Source organism: Falco biarmicus, chromosome 8 (genome assembly GCF_023638135.1).
Source record: "Falco biarmicus isolate bFalBia1 chromosome 8, bFalBia1.pri, whole genome shotgun sequence".
Taxonomy (NCBI): domain Eukaryota; kingdom Metazoa; phylum Chordata; class Aves; order Falconiformes; family Falconidae; genus Falco; species Falco biarmicus.
Genome location: NC_079295.1, coordinates 29,058,948 through 29,076,825, shown reverse-complemented (window position 1 = coordinate 29,076,825; position 17,878 = coordinate 29,058,948). Strand labels below are relative to the sequence as shown.

The window sequence follows — 17,878 nt, the reverse complement described above, 5'->3', positions numbered from 1 at the left end:
AGTTGCACGATTGCCGTAGGGAACGTATTGAGTAAAAGGCAGGAAGTGTTAGATGGTCATTATAGCTGTACTGAAAAGAGAAGAGCCAGGCATAAAACAAGTGTGTCCGCATGGAAGCAGAGTAGTATGGTACAAAAACAACTGGATGACTTGGTGGCTCAGTCAATGAATAATGTTCAAAGGAACTGTGCCACTGGGGATTCTCATTTTTTCCCCTGGTCCATATTACATGTATTAATTTTTTTCAAGGTAACCTGATCTTGAGCTAAAAGCAGGGGTTTTTTTGCGAAGTGCAGAGAGCCTGCCACCTTGGAGGGTGGGTGTGACTTTCCTCTGGCTGGGGCAGAACCGTGAGACCCTTGCTGGGGGCTGTAAACTGAAGAACAACTTTTTTTCACTGATAAATCTCAGCATCCACTTCAAAAAATGGGTAGCACAAACTGGTTAATGCAGCACAGCCTGAGTTCACCCTGCTTTGCTAGCGTATTCTCCCGGAGGTGTGAGCTGTCGTTTAAACCAATACAAATTCCACGTCATTGATACCATAGACCTCTTCACTGAGCAAACAGACTCTAGCAATATATTAAATTTTTGTTATCCACTAAACATGGAATATTTCTCCAGTTTGTCCAAAATTTTGTTCAGAACAATTGTAAACACTTTGATTTATCAAAAGTAGATTTTTTTTTCCTGTTGAAAAGGAGGGGTAAACATTTGGTTTTACTTCAGTTTAATGTTTAAAATTCTTATTAAAATGGGTAGAAAAATGTTGTGATGGAAAAAAAAAATCAAGCATGAGAAAACAAAACCTTGGGAAACTCTTACAAAGAAATACTGAGTCACAGTTTTCCCTTGTTCTCAGTCTCTTATGCCTTTCTCCACTTCTTCAAGAGCCTTTTAACAATGAGTTAGCTGAGATCATAATTTGTACTCTGAATTGGCCTCCAGAGTCATTCAGGTTGAAATTGCCTCATATACCTGTGTGTGTGTGTGTATGTACAGATACATGTATAAAAAAAATCTGCCAACTGCTTGTTTCACATAATGAGCAACGTATCAGGTGAGCCATCTGCAGGATTTGATATTGCTGATGTGGTGAGTGCAAACAGATATTTTACATTTTTGAGTGCAGTAGCAAAGAATTGGCTTCAATTGCTTTGTGCAATTCTACAATCAATATTTTCCCACTTTTCGCTATCTCTTGATATGTGAATCCTTTTAAGAGTAAACAGCATAGGTGTAAATTAATCTACATTTTCATCAGTAAGATGTATAGATGTAATATTTAATAAATTCAGTTCTGCTTAACTCTGATTTTGGAGAAAACCTGAACATGAAGACTGCCAAGAGGATGCTGTTTCAATGCAATATGGTTTCAAGAGTTTCAACAGACCGATACAAATAAATAGACTTGCTGTGGTGCTGGAAAAGACCTGTAATTGACCTGTTTCGGTACTTGGGCACCCCAAAAGCCTTACTTGTTTTATGGGTGTGTAATTACTGGGTTAGACTTCAGGTTTATACAGCACAGGAGTTTTAACAAGGGATCCAGTTGATCTTGTTATACTTCCATCATTAGATTTTTGTTTGTTACATAACAAGAACCACCTAGGAAATTATGCAGGAAAATCTTGACAAATCTTTTAACTCTAATACTGTTAAAAATGCATGCCTTTGTTTTAACTCGTTGTATAAATGCCAAAGCCAGTGCTAAGAATTTCTGCCTATATAAAGGTAAACTGAGTCCAAAGAAGTTGTCTGGCATTTATATACATAGTAATTTAGGCCTAAATGCTGTTGGGGTATGCGGCTTCTCCCCCTCCTCCAGCTTCTGAGTGCCTATACAAATAATCTTTGAAAAAAATATCTGCCCTTTAAAACATGAACAAGCCTAAAACCTTTAAATATAACTTGTATTGCTAGCAACGTCAATGCCTTCTAATACAGAAAATGAGAGAACTATCAGTACAAGGGAGATTTAAGAGGACAGACATTTTCTTGTAAGCAGGTAGAGGGACACTGAATAAATCTTCAGCCATTCTTGTCACTAGAAGAGCCAGATATGCATTGCAGGTGAATTTGATCTCAGTCTGCATCACGTCCTACGGATCGCTGGAAACAACCTCTCTGTGTCTGCTATTCTCTTCATAGTCCTCAGCCTCTGTGCTTGCGAACTGCGCGGTCTGTGCCAGCCTTGCTTCTGTTGAAACAGATTTCATACTGAGAGCTAACGATGAGCAGTTCAGTTGTGCCCATTGATAGAGCAGCTATTGGAGATCTGCTGGAGAACTGTCATCTGAAAGGAGCCTACTTTTCTGTGCTGGATGGGGAAAAACTGAGTTCTTGTCCATATTATATTGTATATGCTAGGTTTTCCAAAGTCTTACTTGGCTATGCACGGTAGCTTTTGAAGAGACCAGTCAGACCAGAAAAGCCTAGCCTGTGGAGACAGTAGAGGGAAACATCATCAGGTGAAGATGAGACCCCTTATTTATTCCTTTCAAGACACTTGTGCCACCCTTCCTTTCTGCAGCCTGTGCCTGGTAGTGTGAACGAGTAGCAGTACTTGGTTTGATATAAAATACTCTCTGCCTGCTCGGTTCTTTTATTTGAGAACATATTAAATTATAGTGAAAAAAGTGATGTAAATATCACAGCTGTTTCTAGAGGCTTCCAGACAGCATCATCACAGAAAGGGTTATTATCCTCTGCAAAAAGTAAAAAGAATTTGCTTTTTTGGGGGATTTTATTATCAAAATTAAAACCTTCCAAAGGCTTCACAGTACAGGAGAAAATTACTTGAAAGAAACCAGTCTCTCTTCTTTTACTGGTGAATTCAGTCACTTGGGGCTTGTTTGCTTTGCTTGCTTTGGGATTTTTTTCACACATATTGTCCTTCGGAACCATAATATGAAGTTCAAAGACAACTTTAATATTATAGTGGTTTGGTTTTTTTTTTTCCAGTTCTAAATAGACAAAACTGCATGGAAAATAATACTTTTATTTGTACGCTGTTTGACTAAATAATGTATTATTAGGTACAGTGTAAGCACAAACTGAAGAATTACTAGCACTTTTTATTAAATGGCATTTTAGCTTAGAAATTTTAAAGAGGAATTCCACTGACCTGTGTAAGCATTAGTTTATTGGGCCATGTTAATTCCTTGATTAACGTAATTGACTCTGTGGCTTTGCCACAGAAAGGAAATTAATTTATTTTCAGGTGGTAGAGAATTGATAATGCTTTGAAAAAATGATAATACCATGATTACCAAAGTGAAGATAATGCAACAGATCTACAGGCTTAGAAGAAAGGATCTTAATCAATAGCTGTTGGCCAAACTTGGTCTCGGTGCAAGACACCCTCCCACTCTGCCAGTGTATGACAATGTAAACTTTATGGAAAGAACTCAGGGATAGACTGATTGGCACTGGTAGTGAAATATTGAATTACTTCAGCATTACAGATATATGACATACAATATATGTTTCAGTAATTCCTAAACACTTCAGACATTGCTGAAGTACCTTAGATTTAAGAGCTTTGCTGAGTAGCTCTGTGATTTCTCATGTGTTAAAAATTAAGCACGTGGAAAACAGTTGAAGAATCAGGGCATAATTTTCCTTAATACTACAATTGATTTCTAAGGGACTAGTTAGGGAGAAAAATTCGGTCATCTTGAGTAAAGGGTGGCAGAACTCTGCCTAATAAATAGAATTTTTGAAATGACACTCTTTTTTTATAGTCTGTTCCCTTGACAATCTAAGATTGCTTCTTATAATGTTGAATGCTCTATTTTTTAGCACTGTATTTAATTTAGTTGTAAATGACTCAAACTGTGGTGCTTCTACCACTTCCCCAGTCTATATCATAAATCTGAATGTGTATGTGTTTGCTTGGTATTGCTCGATAAAACAAATAACAACAGATCTGAAAAAGACATCAGAAAACTACTTACTCTTAATTCATGTGAATGATTGCTTATTTCACTGTTATGTTTAAGTGTATAATGATTTCTGCCAAAAGAATCTGACACAGGTTGAATTTGATTAATGAATACCATTAACTGCTGATGGCCCGAAGGATTTGTCTTTATCTAAATATTTTTTCCAGAATGGGCACTTTTAAAATTAGATTAAGCACTTCTGTATAATATCTATTTCAACTCCTAGACAAATCACCCTTTTATTCAATTAACATTACTATTCCAAGCTTTACCAAGTAATTTCCCAATAATATAGTATAGACTGGTTTCACTGGCTGCAGCAATCTTCTGCAAGAAAATCAGCTGAAAAGAAAACATAAATGTGTTGACAATAATATGACAGCTAAAATGATTGCGTACATTTTTGTAAGATGAATCCTTAGATGGTCTTGAATTGTGTTTTTCTAATGAGTACCACTGGGTATTGGCCAAATTCGTCACGTCTTAATTGTTGGCATCATGAGAATGGAGTTACTCTTCCTATTTTTATTTTCCTTTTTTCATGAATTTACAGTTAAGCAGTCTAAGCTTAGAAGGAAAACAAATATGAATTAATTTTGGCAAGTGATTCTAAAACTAATTTTAATTAGTCCCTCACACTCTACAGTTAACCTTGATTACATTTTACATTTTAGACTTCCTTCTTTGTGTAATGAGGAGTACTCCCTACTAATAATGTTAGTAAAGCAGAAGAATAAATTGATACATTTTTCTACGTTAGCAGTGCAGTTTATTTTTCCAAGCTCCTTTGATTAAAAGTCATGATATGTCGATTTTGCTAAATCTTACCATCTACCTGTGTGTGTAAGTGATTACATTTCAAAGGATTAAGAAGTCAATGAAAAAGTTATCTAAGCTGGAAGACAAAGTCAGTCTTGGCAAAATGTTAATCCGTGGATTTCATTACATCTGAATATGCTTATTGTATCTGACTGTTAATATTTAATGCTTGATGTATAACAGATTATGAAATGTAAACAAAACCTATCTTGGTTTATATATAGATCTTAAAGCTCCTGTAGACAGAAAATAACTTCAAAGAGACAAATTAATTCCCAAGTAGGGAAATCTTTTTCCCCACTTATGCCCTACCTGAATCGTTACACTTGGATGGTTTAGTATCTTATGGAGCTTTGCATTTGCAAATTCCACACTTGCAGAACACATTAAAATCCGTGGTCCTGCTCCCTTAGAAACTGATGTCAATTCTGGTCAGTTTTGAGAGGAACTGTATTAAGCCCTTAGTAATAGGTGTGTCCACGAGTTGTTTTTGAAGATTTTTCTGTTGAGTCTTAAGGTAAAAAATCCTGATGTAAGATTTAGAGTCTCCTTCATAACTGGTTGCCCGTGCAAGAGGTCCTTGGCCAACACTTGATGGTTCAAGACAGCTGTGCAGTACAAGTCGTGGCAGGAGAACTGTTTTTAAACTCCTTCAGTGATCAGGTCTCCTCTCTAGCATCATACAAAAACACTGGACACAGCTGGTGCAGACAGTGGGGCTGGTTTCATATGTCAAATGTCTTTGCAGCTGAAATGCACCAAAGTTCTGATGGGTGATTGGCATGTGATCCCTATGGGGAAAACATCTGTTCCTCAAACCAAATGGGATTACCATAGAGCTGTTGCTTTCTCAATGTGTATTCCATAAAATAGACCTTGGGCAAAGTTTATGGATTGTTACTTGGTCTGTAGTTCACCTTTTTTCTTTCAGTATTATTTAACATGTCCACCTCCATTCTCTGTCTCATTCTCAGGAAAATCCAATTTGCTTATCAAGTTCTCTTTCTCTCTCTTTTTCTCTTCTTTCCCCCTCTTTTTCCCTTTCATCCAGATGGAATGCCATTTGCTTGGTGGGTTGGCCGTGCCAATGAAAAGCATCTTTACTGGGGAGGATCTCTTCCGGGCATTCAACAGTGTGCGTGTGGACTGGAAGAAAGTTGTCTGGATATGAGATATTTTTGCAACTGTGACGCAGATAGAGAAGAATGGTAATAATTTTAACATGTGTATAGTAGTGCCTGTGTGAGAGCTGGGGATAGAAAGTAGGGCAAGGAGGCTTAAATCTTTTCCTGATGCACAGCTCCGGAAGCTTGAATGGCTTGAGTATGATCAAATGAGAATGAAAGTCAAACTAGAATTTGGACTCCTGATTTCGTCTTACATTTCTTATTTGAACCAAAGACAACATATCTGGCCGAAGAAGGTTGCTGGGATGGGTTGTGTTCAAAAATTCTTTGTTGTCGAATGCCAAATTAAGTCATTTTATTTGTTTTAAAATTTCCATTGATTCAATTGGAGCATTGCATGAATAAAGGCTCTAGGAGGTTGGTGCATGAGTATACATCAGACAGAAAATTCAGGCATAGACAGCAAAATTCAGGTACAGACAGCTTAAGAACAAGAAATATGTACTATGAGAAAGACTTGTGGGTTTATTGTGAAACAATATATCTGTATGTGCCTTAATTTTCTTTTACGTTGGGTCTCAAGCTTTTTGAAGTCAATGGAAAGACTTCCTTTGGCTTCTGTAGATGTTGGTTTGGTCGCCATAGGAAGTTTTAAACTTAGAGCATGAACGTTCAGAGCCTTCCTTGGGCTCTGACACCCCATGAATTTGTGCCCCAACACCCCATGAATTTGTGAAGGCCACCTTACAACCTTCGCTCATTCTCTGCACCTTCAGAGACTCAGCTAAGACTAGCTGGTGAACATTCCAATTAATTCCATACTTGTGTTGGAGGGAATAGGAACACCAGCTAGAGTTGTTGAAAGTACAGTTTGAAACACTGTGAAAATATATGTGAAAACTCTGCTTCACCCTCTCTCCCTTCTGGACCATTCACTGATAGGAGCTGCTGCCCTTTCTCCAAAAGAAGATACCATAACCTTGAGTAGTTCAGAAATTAGGAATAATGGAAGTAGACAAGAAATGTATCGCTGTAATAGGCTACTGTGTTTGAAATAGTGTCCAAATTATCCCTGTGAAACCTTCACTTAAAAGAGAATGAGTAGAAAGGAGGTGTAAGGGGTCTTGAAACAAATAAAAAATTCAGAAATTCAGGCTTTTCTGGTTGCTTGATTTCCAGACAGTGCGATCGCTTGCTTGGACCCTTTATATCCCTGGGGTCACTATTCACTTTCAAAAATCATAGCTGTAAGGGGATATCTTTGGGAAGATATTTATGTAAGTATTGGTTTATGAATGTGATTAGTATAGCAGGGCCTGGCTGTGCATGTTAATCTCTCTTTTCCTTAATGTTTGGTTATCAGGTGCACTTGGGTGAGGTTCGCACAGGAGCAGCAAAAGCATCTGGTTTTACTGGTGCTTGGCTCTTTTCATAATCTACATTTTGCTTTTTGGTGAGCTACTACTGAAGCGGAACAGGGTGTGTTATGTGGTGGGCCACTGGTGGTGTAGTTTGAGACGGCAGGGCGGTGCACCACTAGGTTGTGCAAACCAGCGCAGGGTGGAAGCTGAATGAAGTTTTAGAATATTTCAGCTGAGTCTCCTAAGGAAATGAGACCTAAGCAAGTTATGTTGTATGTGTTTAACTCCATTTTCCCCCCACACCCAATGATTTTGGACAAGCAGACGCATTTCAAACATCTTTAACTGAAGGAGAAATCTCAAAAGTATTAGAAATTACACATTCTATGAAAATTTATGCCGAGCTGAGGGGAAAAAGCCAATTAAAACTCACAAGAAGGAAGTTAAGGAAGCGTACACTTTTATTAGATTTTGGAAAACCCTCATGGGAGAGTGATGTTGGAAATCATGCTTCATTAGCTTGGCAGCTCACAGAGCTACTTTCTCATAATTTCATTATAATAACAGGACATGCATAGAAGTTTCCGCAGCTAAGCTGCCTACTGTTTGCTGGTTTGGGGGTTCAGGTGTTCTGTTTTGTTTTTTAATGTTTGAAATTTGGACTTTGATAGTATTCTAAATTGCAGGTTGCCTTTTTAAAAGCTAGAACCCCCCTGACCTTTAAAATGTTTTTAAACATAAGAAATTTTATGCCTTTTGAAGATTGTTTTTGTGATTCTCTGCTAAAACACCGACCCCCTGATATATAATGAGCATTTGAATCTGAAACCTGCTGATACCTGAACTGTGACTTTAACCTGCTATACATTATAGTGGAAGGAGCAAGACAGCAGTAGATGCATTTATTTGCCTTAGCATGAAATAAAATGGGTGCTACAGAGTGGAAAACCAGAAAATCATTTTCGTTCCTGTTAAATAAATCAGACTGCTCACTGCAGCTCCGAGGTGGGAACTCAGGACAATAGCTGGAGCGTCCTTCTGAAGAGGAGACAGGCTTAGGATTTTGCTTTGATTTGGTTTCCCTAGACTAAGTCTTGGGTGCAGAAGCAGCTACTAATTTGTCAGAGTAGCAAAAGAAATGGAAAACAAGATAAAACAGGCCTAAAAAAAGTCCTGAGCCAGGTGTTTGGCAGCATACAATATGCACTTCTGGGCATGCTGACCTTTAAATGATATCTAAGCAGACGCTTGAGCCAGCTGCTGTCTCTGGGTTGTTGCTTGATGCCAAGTTAGTCCCCCTGAAGTTATGCTGGCCAGATGAACAGGAATATAATTGGTTGCATGCTATATGGGGAAGGCTTTTGTATTTTTCACCTTTATTTTTATTAAAGCGTTCTGGTGAAAAGTATCCTTTCGACCCAGCTCCTCACCATAGTTCCAAACTCTGCAGTGTGATGACAGTGAATTCTGTCTGCAGAATTCATGGAATTTGCTGGAGAATGGGAGAAGACCTCTGCTGAGGGAGCAGAGGCATAAGTTGTCACCCTGGCCTAAGCAAGGGATCTGGAAAGGTGTTAAATGTGACTTGCCTGTAGGTTAGTTATGCATGCCTCCAAAAAAGAGGGATTTCCTGGCTGTTGAAAGCCCTTGCCTAGTGGGTGGGACATTGGTAGAAATCCAGTGGCTGCAAGCTGAAGCTAAATCTCGTTCAGAAAATGTTTTCTTTCTCTCTCTTTCCCTTCCCCAACACTGATAACTGTTAACTGTTGGGACAAGTTATGTATAGATGAGACAGGTTTGCAATTGTCTTTCAAAAGATATGTCCTGTTTCAAACAGAAGGTGCATTCCTGATGCAGGTGTTACTGGGGAAAGGTATTACAGTGATCTAGAGAATAAAGCATTTCTGAAATGCAGAAAGGGTTGCATTATTTTAAGCCCATTGTAGAAATCCTTTGGATCCTTAAATACCTGTTCCAGGTTGTCTTTCACTTCAAGCAAAATTTTCTTGCCTTGGCAATGACAGTCTTGCTGCTCACCAAACCTTTCATTTAAATGGGAGGAACCTCTTTCATGCCATGGTGGCACATGACTGTCCTGAAGTCCGTTTGCTGCTTTGGTCTCTCTGGAATCCATTTCCCACTTCAAATGTAAACACGTAATTGAAGTCAATCATCAAACCAAACCTATTTCTTACTGATTGCATTCACCAAGAAAATCTGTGAATTTGGAGAAATCTACAGCTTTTTATTTTGTGCAGAAATAACAGCATCGCTGGAAGTCATTTTGTACAGGAAGCTCAGGCATCTCAGCAGTGTGGTGGACAGTGTTGCCTCCAAGCAGTAGCTGATTGGCCATCTTTTATTTCTATTCTCCTGTCTTACTATTCAGACTTTAAGAGTATCCCCTTCTTTCATCTTCCAGAACAGCCTTCTTCAGTGGGGAACTGAGCCTTTGAGTTTTTCCATTGCCAGAGTAATACGCATCCACCTCTTTCCTGTGCCTTTGGGGTACTGCAAGCAACAAGGAAGCCCCAGGACATGAAAAGAAGGGGAAGAGGGGAAAGGGAGGGGGGATGTTACTATTGTCAGACCCACTTTGGCTCCCAGAGATATACTGAGTACATCAGCTTTGTTCAAGGAGAAGCAAAGCCGCGCAGAAGTGAGTGAAGCCCTCTTTGGACAAACTATATTTATGCCAAGCTGTGTCAGAGCCAGGATGCTAAAACTGGAGTGGCTAGGAGAGCAGGGCAGAGAAACCCAGCCACTGACGAGCCCAGATCTGACAGGTTCTGTTTGCTCAGCCACTATCCTGCACAGAATCCATTCCCCCAGAAGCAGCGTAGACAACTCCACAGAGCCTGTGAGCTCATAAATAAACCCTGCCGGAGGTGACCTGGCCTGTATAGAGCTGTCTTAGATATCTGCCTTCGTGACTGCATTTGTCAACAAACTGGAAAAGCTGCCTGCAGAGACCTGACTGTAGCAGGCCCCTGAGGTGTCAAGAATCAGTTCATTACTATCATTACCAAACTCTTTCTTTTACATCTTCTTTAATTCAGCAAAAAATAGCCACCACATCTTGCCTTCAACTAGTAGGTGTGTCCCCTTCTGCTGCTGGTTTTTTTTTCTTTATTGTGAGTTTATATTATTGTAGCCAGTAAAGCACTTTTGGATGCAGCTGGTGGGTAAGATGGCAATTAAAATGTATTCCTTTGGATTATTCGTGGTATGTCCTACACAAGGCTCAAAACTTTCTGATGGAAGCCTGTTTCACTGACCGCTTCCTCATGCAGTTCATTGACATCTGATGATGATAGTAATCTTTTCCCCAAATGTACTGTATTCATGAAAATCCATACTGAATATCTGAGCTACTGAGGCTCAGACCCCACCAGAGTACCCCATTAATGTACAAGAAGAAAACATACCAATAGGGGATCATATGAGAAGAAATTATGTTTAATGGCACCAGTGCTCTACCATCTGTTAGAAAAAATATGGAAAGAGCTACCTAGAGATTACCAGTTTATGATGCCTTACACTGTTAGGATACCATAGAGTGAGATTTTTTTGAGCATGCTTTTATTAGTAGCCAGGAGGAAGAAAAATAGCCTCATGTTACAATGTTACAAAATAGTTGTCATTTACAAGTAAGGTACCTGTGCTACATGTTAAAATATCTAGTTGCTGCACTATCACCTTTAGCATTGCTGCACTTGCAGCAAATTTTTTTCTTCTTTTTCTCCTTTGCCCCCTACTCCCATACATAGAGCATTTCTTTGATGTGCAACATGAGTCAAAGTTTATTGAGGAAGTCTTTTGGGTAGATACAGACATTAATCTTCAGACATGGGTAAACAGATGACATCCAACTGTATTTAATACCCATAACTAAAAATGTTGCAGTGATTTAATTTAAAAGGCATTATTGGATTTGTTTTGTTTCGCTTTTGCTTGTGGGAAGTACAAATTGATGCTACCCTGTATGCAGAGCTCAGAGAAACATCTCTGTTGAAGGTGCTTTCCACCCTCTGAAAAGCGTTCAGACTTTCACCTGAATTTGTGATGAATTGGGTGCCAAGTCAGGTAAGCAGAAGGTCTGTTTCCCGAGATTATTAATTTATTTATACAGTTTCTACAGGACTCCTTTCAGGAAAGAGATAAAACCTGCTTTGATTTTTGTGAAATCTGGACTTAACTTACATTCCTGGCCAAGAAGCATCATCCCTCAGGGCCCACCCCTAGTTCTCAGTGCTGAAAAGCAGAGTATAGAGTGGTACCCAAGGCATGCTTGGCTGGAAGTGGTCACAGAGTGCTATGTGAAACCTGCTAGGAGACATAAGGTAGTGGTTTTGGCTAACCTGAGAAGCAGCTGTGGAAAACCAAATATAATTTGGTTTTAAGTGTATGTGAACTGCTAAATTAAAATACATATAAGTAAAAACTAGCTCCAGGAACAAATGCAAAACCAATGAATCTAACAAGGTTTTATTTTTGCTTAAAAGACAAAATCATGTATGTGCACATCATAGTGCAGATGCTTTCTATCAAAAAATAGCACTGTTTATTTGAAAACTTTTGTACATTAAAAGTGATCCGTAAGCCCCCTTCAGGCAAAATTCCAAACGTTTTGTCCAAAGCCCGATATATTTGGATTTTGTAGTGCCACAGCATTGCCTCCAGGAAATTATTGTACAGGTACATGAAACTCTCTTGCTCCTCTCTGAGGCATAATATGCTCTATTTGAGAGGCTGCCATGGTGTACCACATAACGAGAAGAGGAATCATGGTGATTTGTGAGAAATTGAGTTTGAAATAAGTTCATCTTAAAGAATACAAGGAATTCAAGACACTCAAACTTTAGCTCCCATGAGGGCCTGCATAGAGTCTTCAAATCTCTCTTTTGCTTTTCGTAGCTGAAACATCTGAGGTGTTGACTTTTCACCAAAACCTTGGTTTCCCACCATGAAATAATGCTAATAAACTGTGACAATAGGTATGTTGTTCCTGCCTTTAACACATTTTCTGAAGGGCAGAATGTTTTTCTAATAGGTTTTATTTCAGTGTTTGCCTCCATGAGAATACATATCCTTACGTAAGACTTTTTTTCCCATGTGTGAGAGAATAAAATACATAAAATGTGCTGTTTGAGCTTCAAGGGAAACTTGATTGAGTTTTCAAGGCATTAACATAAAAGTGAAGATTTTTATTAGTTCTGGAATATTTTTCTTTCTCTACTGTTGAGCTATGCTTCTAAAGTTCTCTGTGACACTGGCATATAACTAGTAAAAACTCAGTCATAAAATTCATTATAAAAGAACTTCATGCAATATAACAGAATATCTAATAAGCAATGCAGTTTTCAGAGACGTGGAATAGATATCTTTAAAATGTCACCATTTCATTTTTTTTGTAGATATCTTCAGTGGTAGGTGCAGGAAGATACTGATTTTTATTTTAATGCTGATCATAGCTAGTCAAAAGACTGCACTATTTTTTGAATGAAAATAGATTTTCAGGAAACCTCCCTAAATATTTTGTGATCTTTTTTAAATTTTATTTTTAAAAAAGTAAATGCAAGCTTAGTTATTCATAACTATATTGCATAATTTATGTCTTCTTTCTGTGCATCTCTCTGCCTTTCATTCATTCTGCCTACTCATCTTCCTCCCATCCACTGAAACACCTTATTTAATTATCTTCCTAAGAAATACTCAGATAGTTCAGCTTTTGTTATAACTGTTTCAAAATCTGTTGAGACCATTTACACTAACTTTTGAAGATTGATACAATAAGCTCGATGAGTATGCTGCTGAGAGACCTCCGTGAAGAGATTTGGAGACCATGTACTTTTCATTCATACATGGTATTTTTCCTTCTGAGTCTGCATTGAAGGCATCACTCTGTCTCATGCCTGGGAATTTCATTTTACTGAACTTTGTCTGTAATTATCTGCATGTCAGACACCCACTGAAGCAAAAAAAAAAAAGTTAGGGTTGGAGAAGGTACCTCTCCTTTTCTCCTTGGAATTATGAGACAATTAACTGTGCTGCATGCAATTAGAAACAACGAAAAATAAATGAAATGTATGCAGCCTTTATCAAAAAGATCAAAATACTCCTTCTGGTTTTTTTTCTAACGTTAATCAGAGTAGAGCACTTAGTCAAGCAAATATCCGAGGTTATGTATCGGGGTACGACTGTGGTGTTCATCCTGATTATTATTTCTGCTGAGGTCCCATGTCCCTTACCACAACTGGAACTATGATGAGAGGTATGTTTGTGGAAGCAGCACATAGGTAGTCTGGGATCCTGCTTGGGATGTCAGACTCTTTGGCATTGGTATCACTCAAAAAGTGATACCTGTCTCCTGAGGCTTTGTGTCATACCTGCTTGAAAAACCAGGGGGTGTTAATTTAGGATTATTGGCATTTTTGGATACAGTCATAGTTGCCATCCCCGTGTGCAGCAGGTAGTCTTTCACCTCTGAGCAGACAAAGTTGAGTTCAGACCCTACATGCAGATTGCTCAGAGGTAGGGATCTTTTTCTCCAAAACTATTGAGATTCAGCTCCATGAAGGATGCTTTGCTAGCCTTATGTACCTAGATGCACAGCAAACCTCAACCCTCAGAAAAAGAGCCAAGAGTAGCACTTGCCTCTCTATAATCAGTCAATAAACACCTTGAAAGGGCAGTTTGGCTCTAGTAAGGTCAGGGTTGGACGCCTGAGGGACTCAGTTCAGTTCGTGAAGTACCATGGGATGAATACACATCTGTATACACTGCCAGAGTCAAAGGCATGAGTTGTCTGAGGGGCCAGAAGGTTGCCGTGAAATGCCATGCTGCATTGTGAGGACAATAATTTGCCCAGCACGCTCAGAGTAAAGACAAATAAATGATCCTTTAGGAATCTTTCTTTTCTTTTCCTTCCTAGCAGCCATGTGTAAGTTAGTCGCAGCTGAAGGATAAGCCCAACTGATACAAACGAGACTGTAGTTCGATGCAGTAGACCAGCTTTCGGTGTTTCGGTTGCTGAACTAAAATTTCCACAGCCATGTAATGCAAAGGGCTGATTCAGTGCAAACTCATTCCGCCAATTCAACTGCCTTCACGGCCTGAGCCAGTTGTGTACCAGCCACCTTGAAGCTGGATCAGGCGTTGCCTGGCTGCCCCGTGCTTAGCAGGATGCTGGATCAGGTGTCGCGTCTCCTCTTCCTGTTCAGATAAAGCTTAAAGCCAGTATAAATGCCGTTGTCTGTCTCCAGCTAACTTAACAGAAATGCAAACTTGAACTTACACCTGTTCCACATCGAATTCATCCCACTGAGGAAAACCAGTAGAGCCCAGGTTACATCAGTGCCCATCTGGCAGAGTGGCAGCACTCTGCCTTGGCTTTGCAATCACTCTGCACAGCTGCACAGTTACCATACCAGACAGTATCATATAACCAAATACAGCATCTTCAGTGATCAATACTATGTATAAGCATAAAGCATACATGTGCACATATGTATCTTAAGCAGTATGTACTGGTCACAGCTCTTGTAGGCATTTCTGCAAAAGACCTTTCATCTTTAAGTGAGCATCTTCAAATATTGCTTCGCATAAGGAATGCTGGGGATCCTGTCTGTGGTTAATCTGTCTCTTTTTGGTTTGTTTATTATAATCCAGGGCAAATGATACCGGCCTCCTTGCTTTCAAAGACCATTTGCCTGTAACTCAGATAGTCATCACTGACACGAACAGATCAAATTCTGAGGCTGCTTGGAAAATCGGCCCTTTGCGTTGCTATGGAGACAGTGAGTACCAGCTCTTCTCAATTTCCATAGGTACAGAATGTTCCCTCTTTCTTTTTGTTTGGGGAGTGTGTGTGTCTTTTTTAATTATTATGATTATTTTTACTTTTATTTTTTTAAATGTATTTATCTGATGAAGGTAGCTCTCCATGTGCAGCTTGCAGCTGCTCTCCTGTGCCAATTAACTATAGAGAAGGGGGTTGTGTTTGCAGGGCAGTTCTGGAACGCTGCTTCCTTCAACACGGAGGCTTCCTACCTGCACTTCCCCACCTTCCACGCCGAGGTCAGCGCAGACATCTCCTTCTTCTTCAAAACTTCCGCTGTCTCTGGGGTATTCTTGGAAAACCTTGGGATTAAAGACTTCATACGAGTTGAAATTAACTGTAAGTTTCACTGCCGAGGAATCTTTGGTGATTTGACAGGTGCAGGGAGGTGGGAAGGACATATTTTCTTCTGTCTTGAGATGGTTGGAGATGCCTGAAAAGGATAAGGTGGAGACATAAAGAATCATTAATGTAGACTTACCTACCTCTCCTCTCAGTTTCCCTGTACAGCCTTGGTCATTACACTTAATCTTGTTATGGCTAGGTTTATCTTTCACAAACAAACAGGTGAGTGAATTCACTTTTTCAACGCTGATATCAATGTAATTTTTTTTCCCTTTAGAGAAAAAGCTATGGGTTAGGTGTACATGTAGACTGTAATTTTAGTTGGAAGATGAAAAATTTAATACAACCACTCTGATGGTTACCTTTATTTCTGTATCAGTACATACCCAGTCTGATGCAGCCCTAGTGTTTCAGAGGAACTCTTGTGTATGGTACAGCTATGAGGTGACTCTACGAAGAACAGGATGCTAATGCAAGATAAGTCAGTCACAGTTGTAATAGGCCTTGAATACTTCAAAATCTTGTAAGCGACTGCTGTGTAACTGCTACTCCGTATATAAAGGAAAGTACCAGGGAAATTAATTAGTGAGGTTTTACCTCACTCCTGATGACTTCAAATATTTATTAGTGACAAAAGAGTACTGTGGCTTTGACATGAAATATGACTTCTGTATTCCCAATTCTGTCAAGCTTAGGAAAAACAAACTGAATGCTATGCATGTTGTAATATGCTTATAATAACCCCAACATAAAATTTAATAAAACAGGGCCCCAAGGCCCTTTGATTCATTAAACCAATGGTAAATGTCATGGTGCATTATCACAAGGTAATGAAGTATGATTTACTGTTAATTGCACATCAAAGTCCAATTTGGTTGTACTTGAGTGTACTGCATTTCAGTCTTAGGGAAACAGAAGTAAAAATGGCATTTTGAGTACAACAAATACTGCAAACCGTGAAGAGGATTGTTGTGAAAGCTTTTGTGCGTGTGTTAAATCTTTACTCCTAGAGAAACGAGTTATTTAGAAGTTTGGGAAGGTCTTGTCTTTTAAACTTTAGGCTTCTCATTAGTAGTTTGGTGTTGTGTTTCTTGCTGCCAGATGGAACTTGCAGCCTAAAGGCCTTGTATCAAGGAAGCTCTGCAGACCAGCTGCTTCGAAGGGAAGCAGCCTTTTAGCAGATGCAGGGGCTCAGAATAGATCTTTGTCTATCCCTATGGAGTGTTTCCTATCTTAACTGTCTAAGAAGCAGCTTCCAAAACCAGACCTATCCAATTTGTTGGGTTTGAAATAACAGGTTTTTTATGAATTTTCAATCCACAACCTTCTGGTTGTATGGTCTGCGGACCTTGTTCTTAGCCTTTCTGCTGTATTTAGCATTTTAGAAAGAGGAATAATAATCAGTAGCAGGAATATTAAAAGTTCTGGCCCCCTTCAGGCTTCCAGCAGAGCAAGATGGACTCCTTTATATGGCGGTTTGCCGATTATCATCCTGTTTCTAGGAGCCCTATTATCTCCGGACATTTGTTACATATGCCTCTTTAGTTTCGGATCACCAGTGAACTAGTTTTGCTCATCTGTTTTTCCTTGCTTCTTGGGTCAGGCTTGTTCAGGCAAATGAATGCTTGTAGGATCCTCTCCTACCACATGCAGCCGAATTCTGTAATTGTGAAGTACGTACATTTTGAAAGATTTAGTCAGAAAGAGCTCTTTCACCCTTTCTCCTGTCTTGGCATTATTTGTCCAAAACCTTTTGCTGCCATTGTATGACTTTTGTACAGTATTAGGCACTCTTACTTCAAAAAGAGAACTGCTGTTTCTAGATCACTGTAATTGCTATACCAAAAAAAGGATGGGTACCCACAGCCAAGCATAATCACAGCAGAGATCAAAGAGTGAGGCTGCAGGCTTAGATTTATGTATAAGCTGCTGTGCAGGAGATGGGAGGTAAATGATGCTGTACTATTTGCTGACATAAAAGTTAATGGACCCTGTATTTATGTAAGATTTCTTGATGTCAAAACCACAATTTAATTCAGACCTTCACTTCTTCTTCACATCTGTTTATTCCAGCCCCCAAAGAGATCACCTTCTCCATAGATGTTGGGAATGGCCCCACAAAAGCCACCGTGCAGTCTCCCACACCCCTGAATGACAACCAGTGGCACTACGTGCGAGCGGAGAGGAACCTCAAGCAAACCTCCCTCCAGGTGGACAACCTCCCTAAGAAGGTTCTGGAGGCACCTGCGGAGGGGCACTTCCGCTTACAGCTCAACAGCCAGCTCTTTGTAGGTAAGGACCATATAAGAGTTTCTGTAGATACATACAGTATTTCTATGTCCGTACCTTGGTAATGCTATTGTTTCATCATTGAGCTTGCATATGGTGAAGTAATTCTGCTCTCTCCTCCTCCACTTCTGCACAGGCAACATAAAGTTA

General features: G+C 39.4%; 1 protein-coding gene across 2 annotated transcripts in view; it reads left to right on the top strand.

The window, feature by feature from the left end:
* The window catches only part of CNTNAP5 (contactin associated protein family member 5), a 296,864-nt gene that overhangs the window by 230,399 nt on the left and 48,587 nt on the right, over positions 1–17,878 (top strand). For both annotated transcript variants that reach the window (XR_008823617.1, XM_056349942.1), the window contains exons 14-17: positions 5,818–5,974; positions 14,926–15,053; positions 15,263–15,433; positions 17,513–17,731. Coding sequence is in view for 1 of the 2 variants with exons in the window: in XM_056349942.1 (XP_056205917.1) it covers positions 5,818–5,974; positions 14,926–15,053; positions 15,263–15,433; positions 17,513–17,731 (675 nt within the window). In the remaining variant the exon portion in view is untranslated. The remainder of the gene's footprint in view (positions 1–5,817; positions 5,975–14,925; positions 15,054–15,262; positions 15,434–17,512; positions 17,732–17,878) is intronic.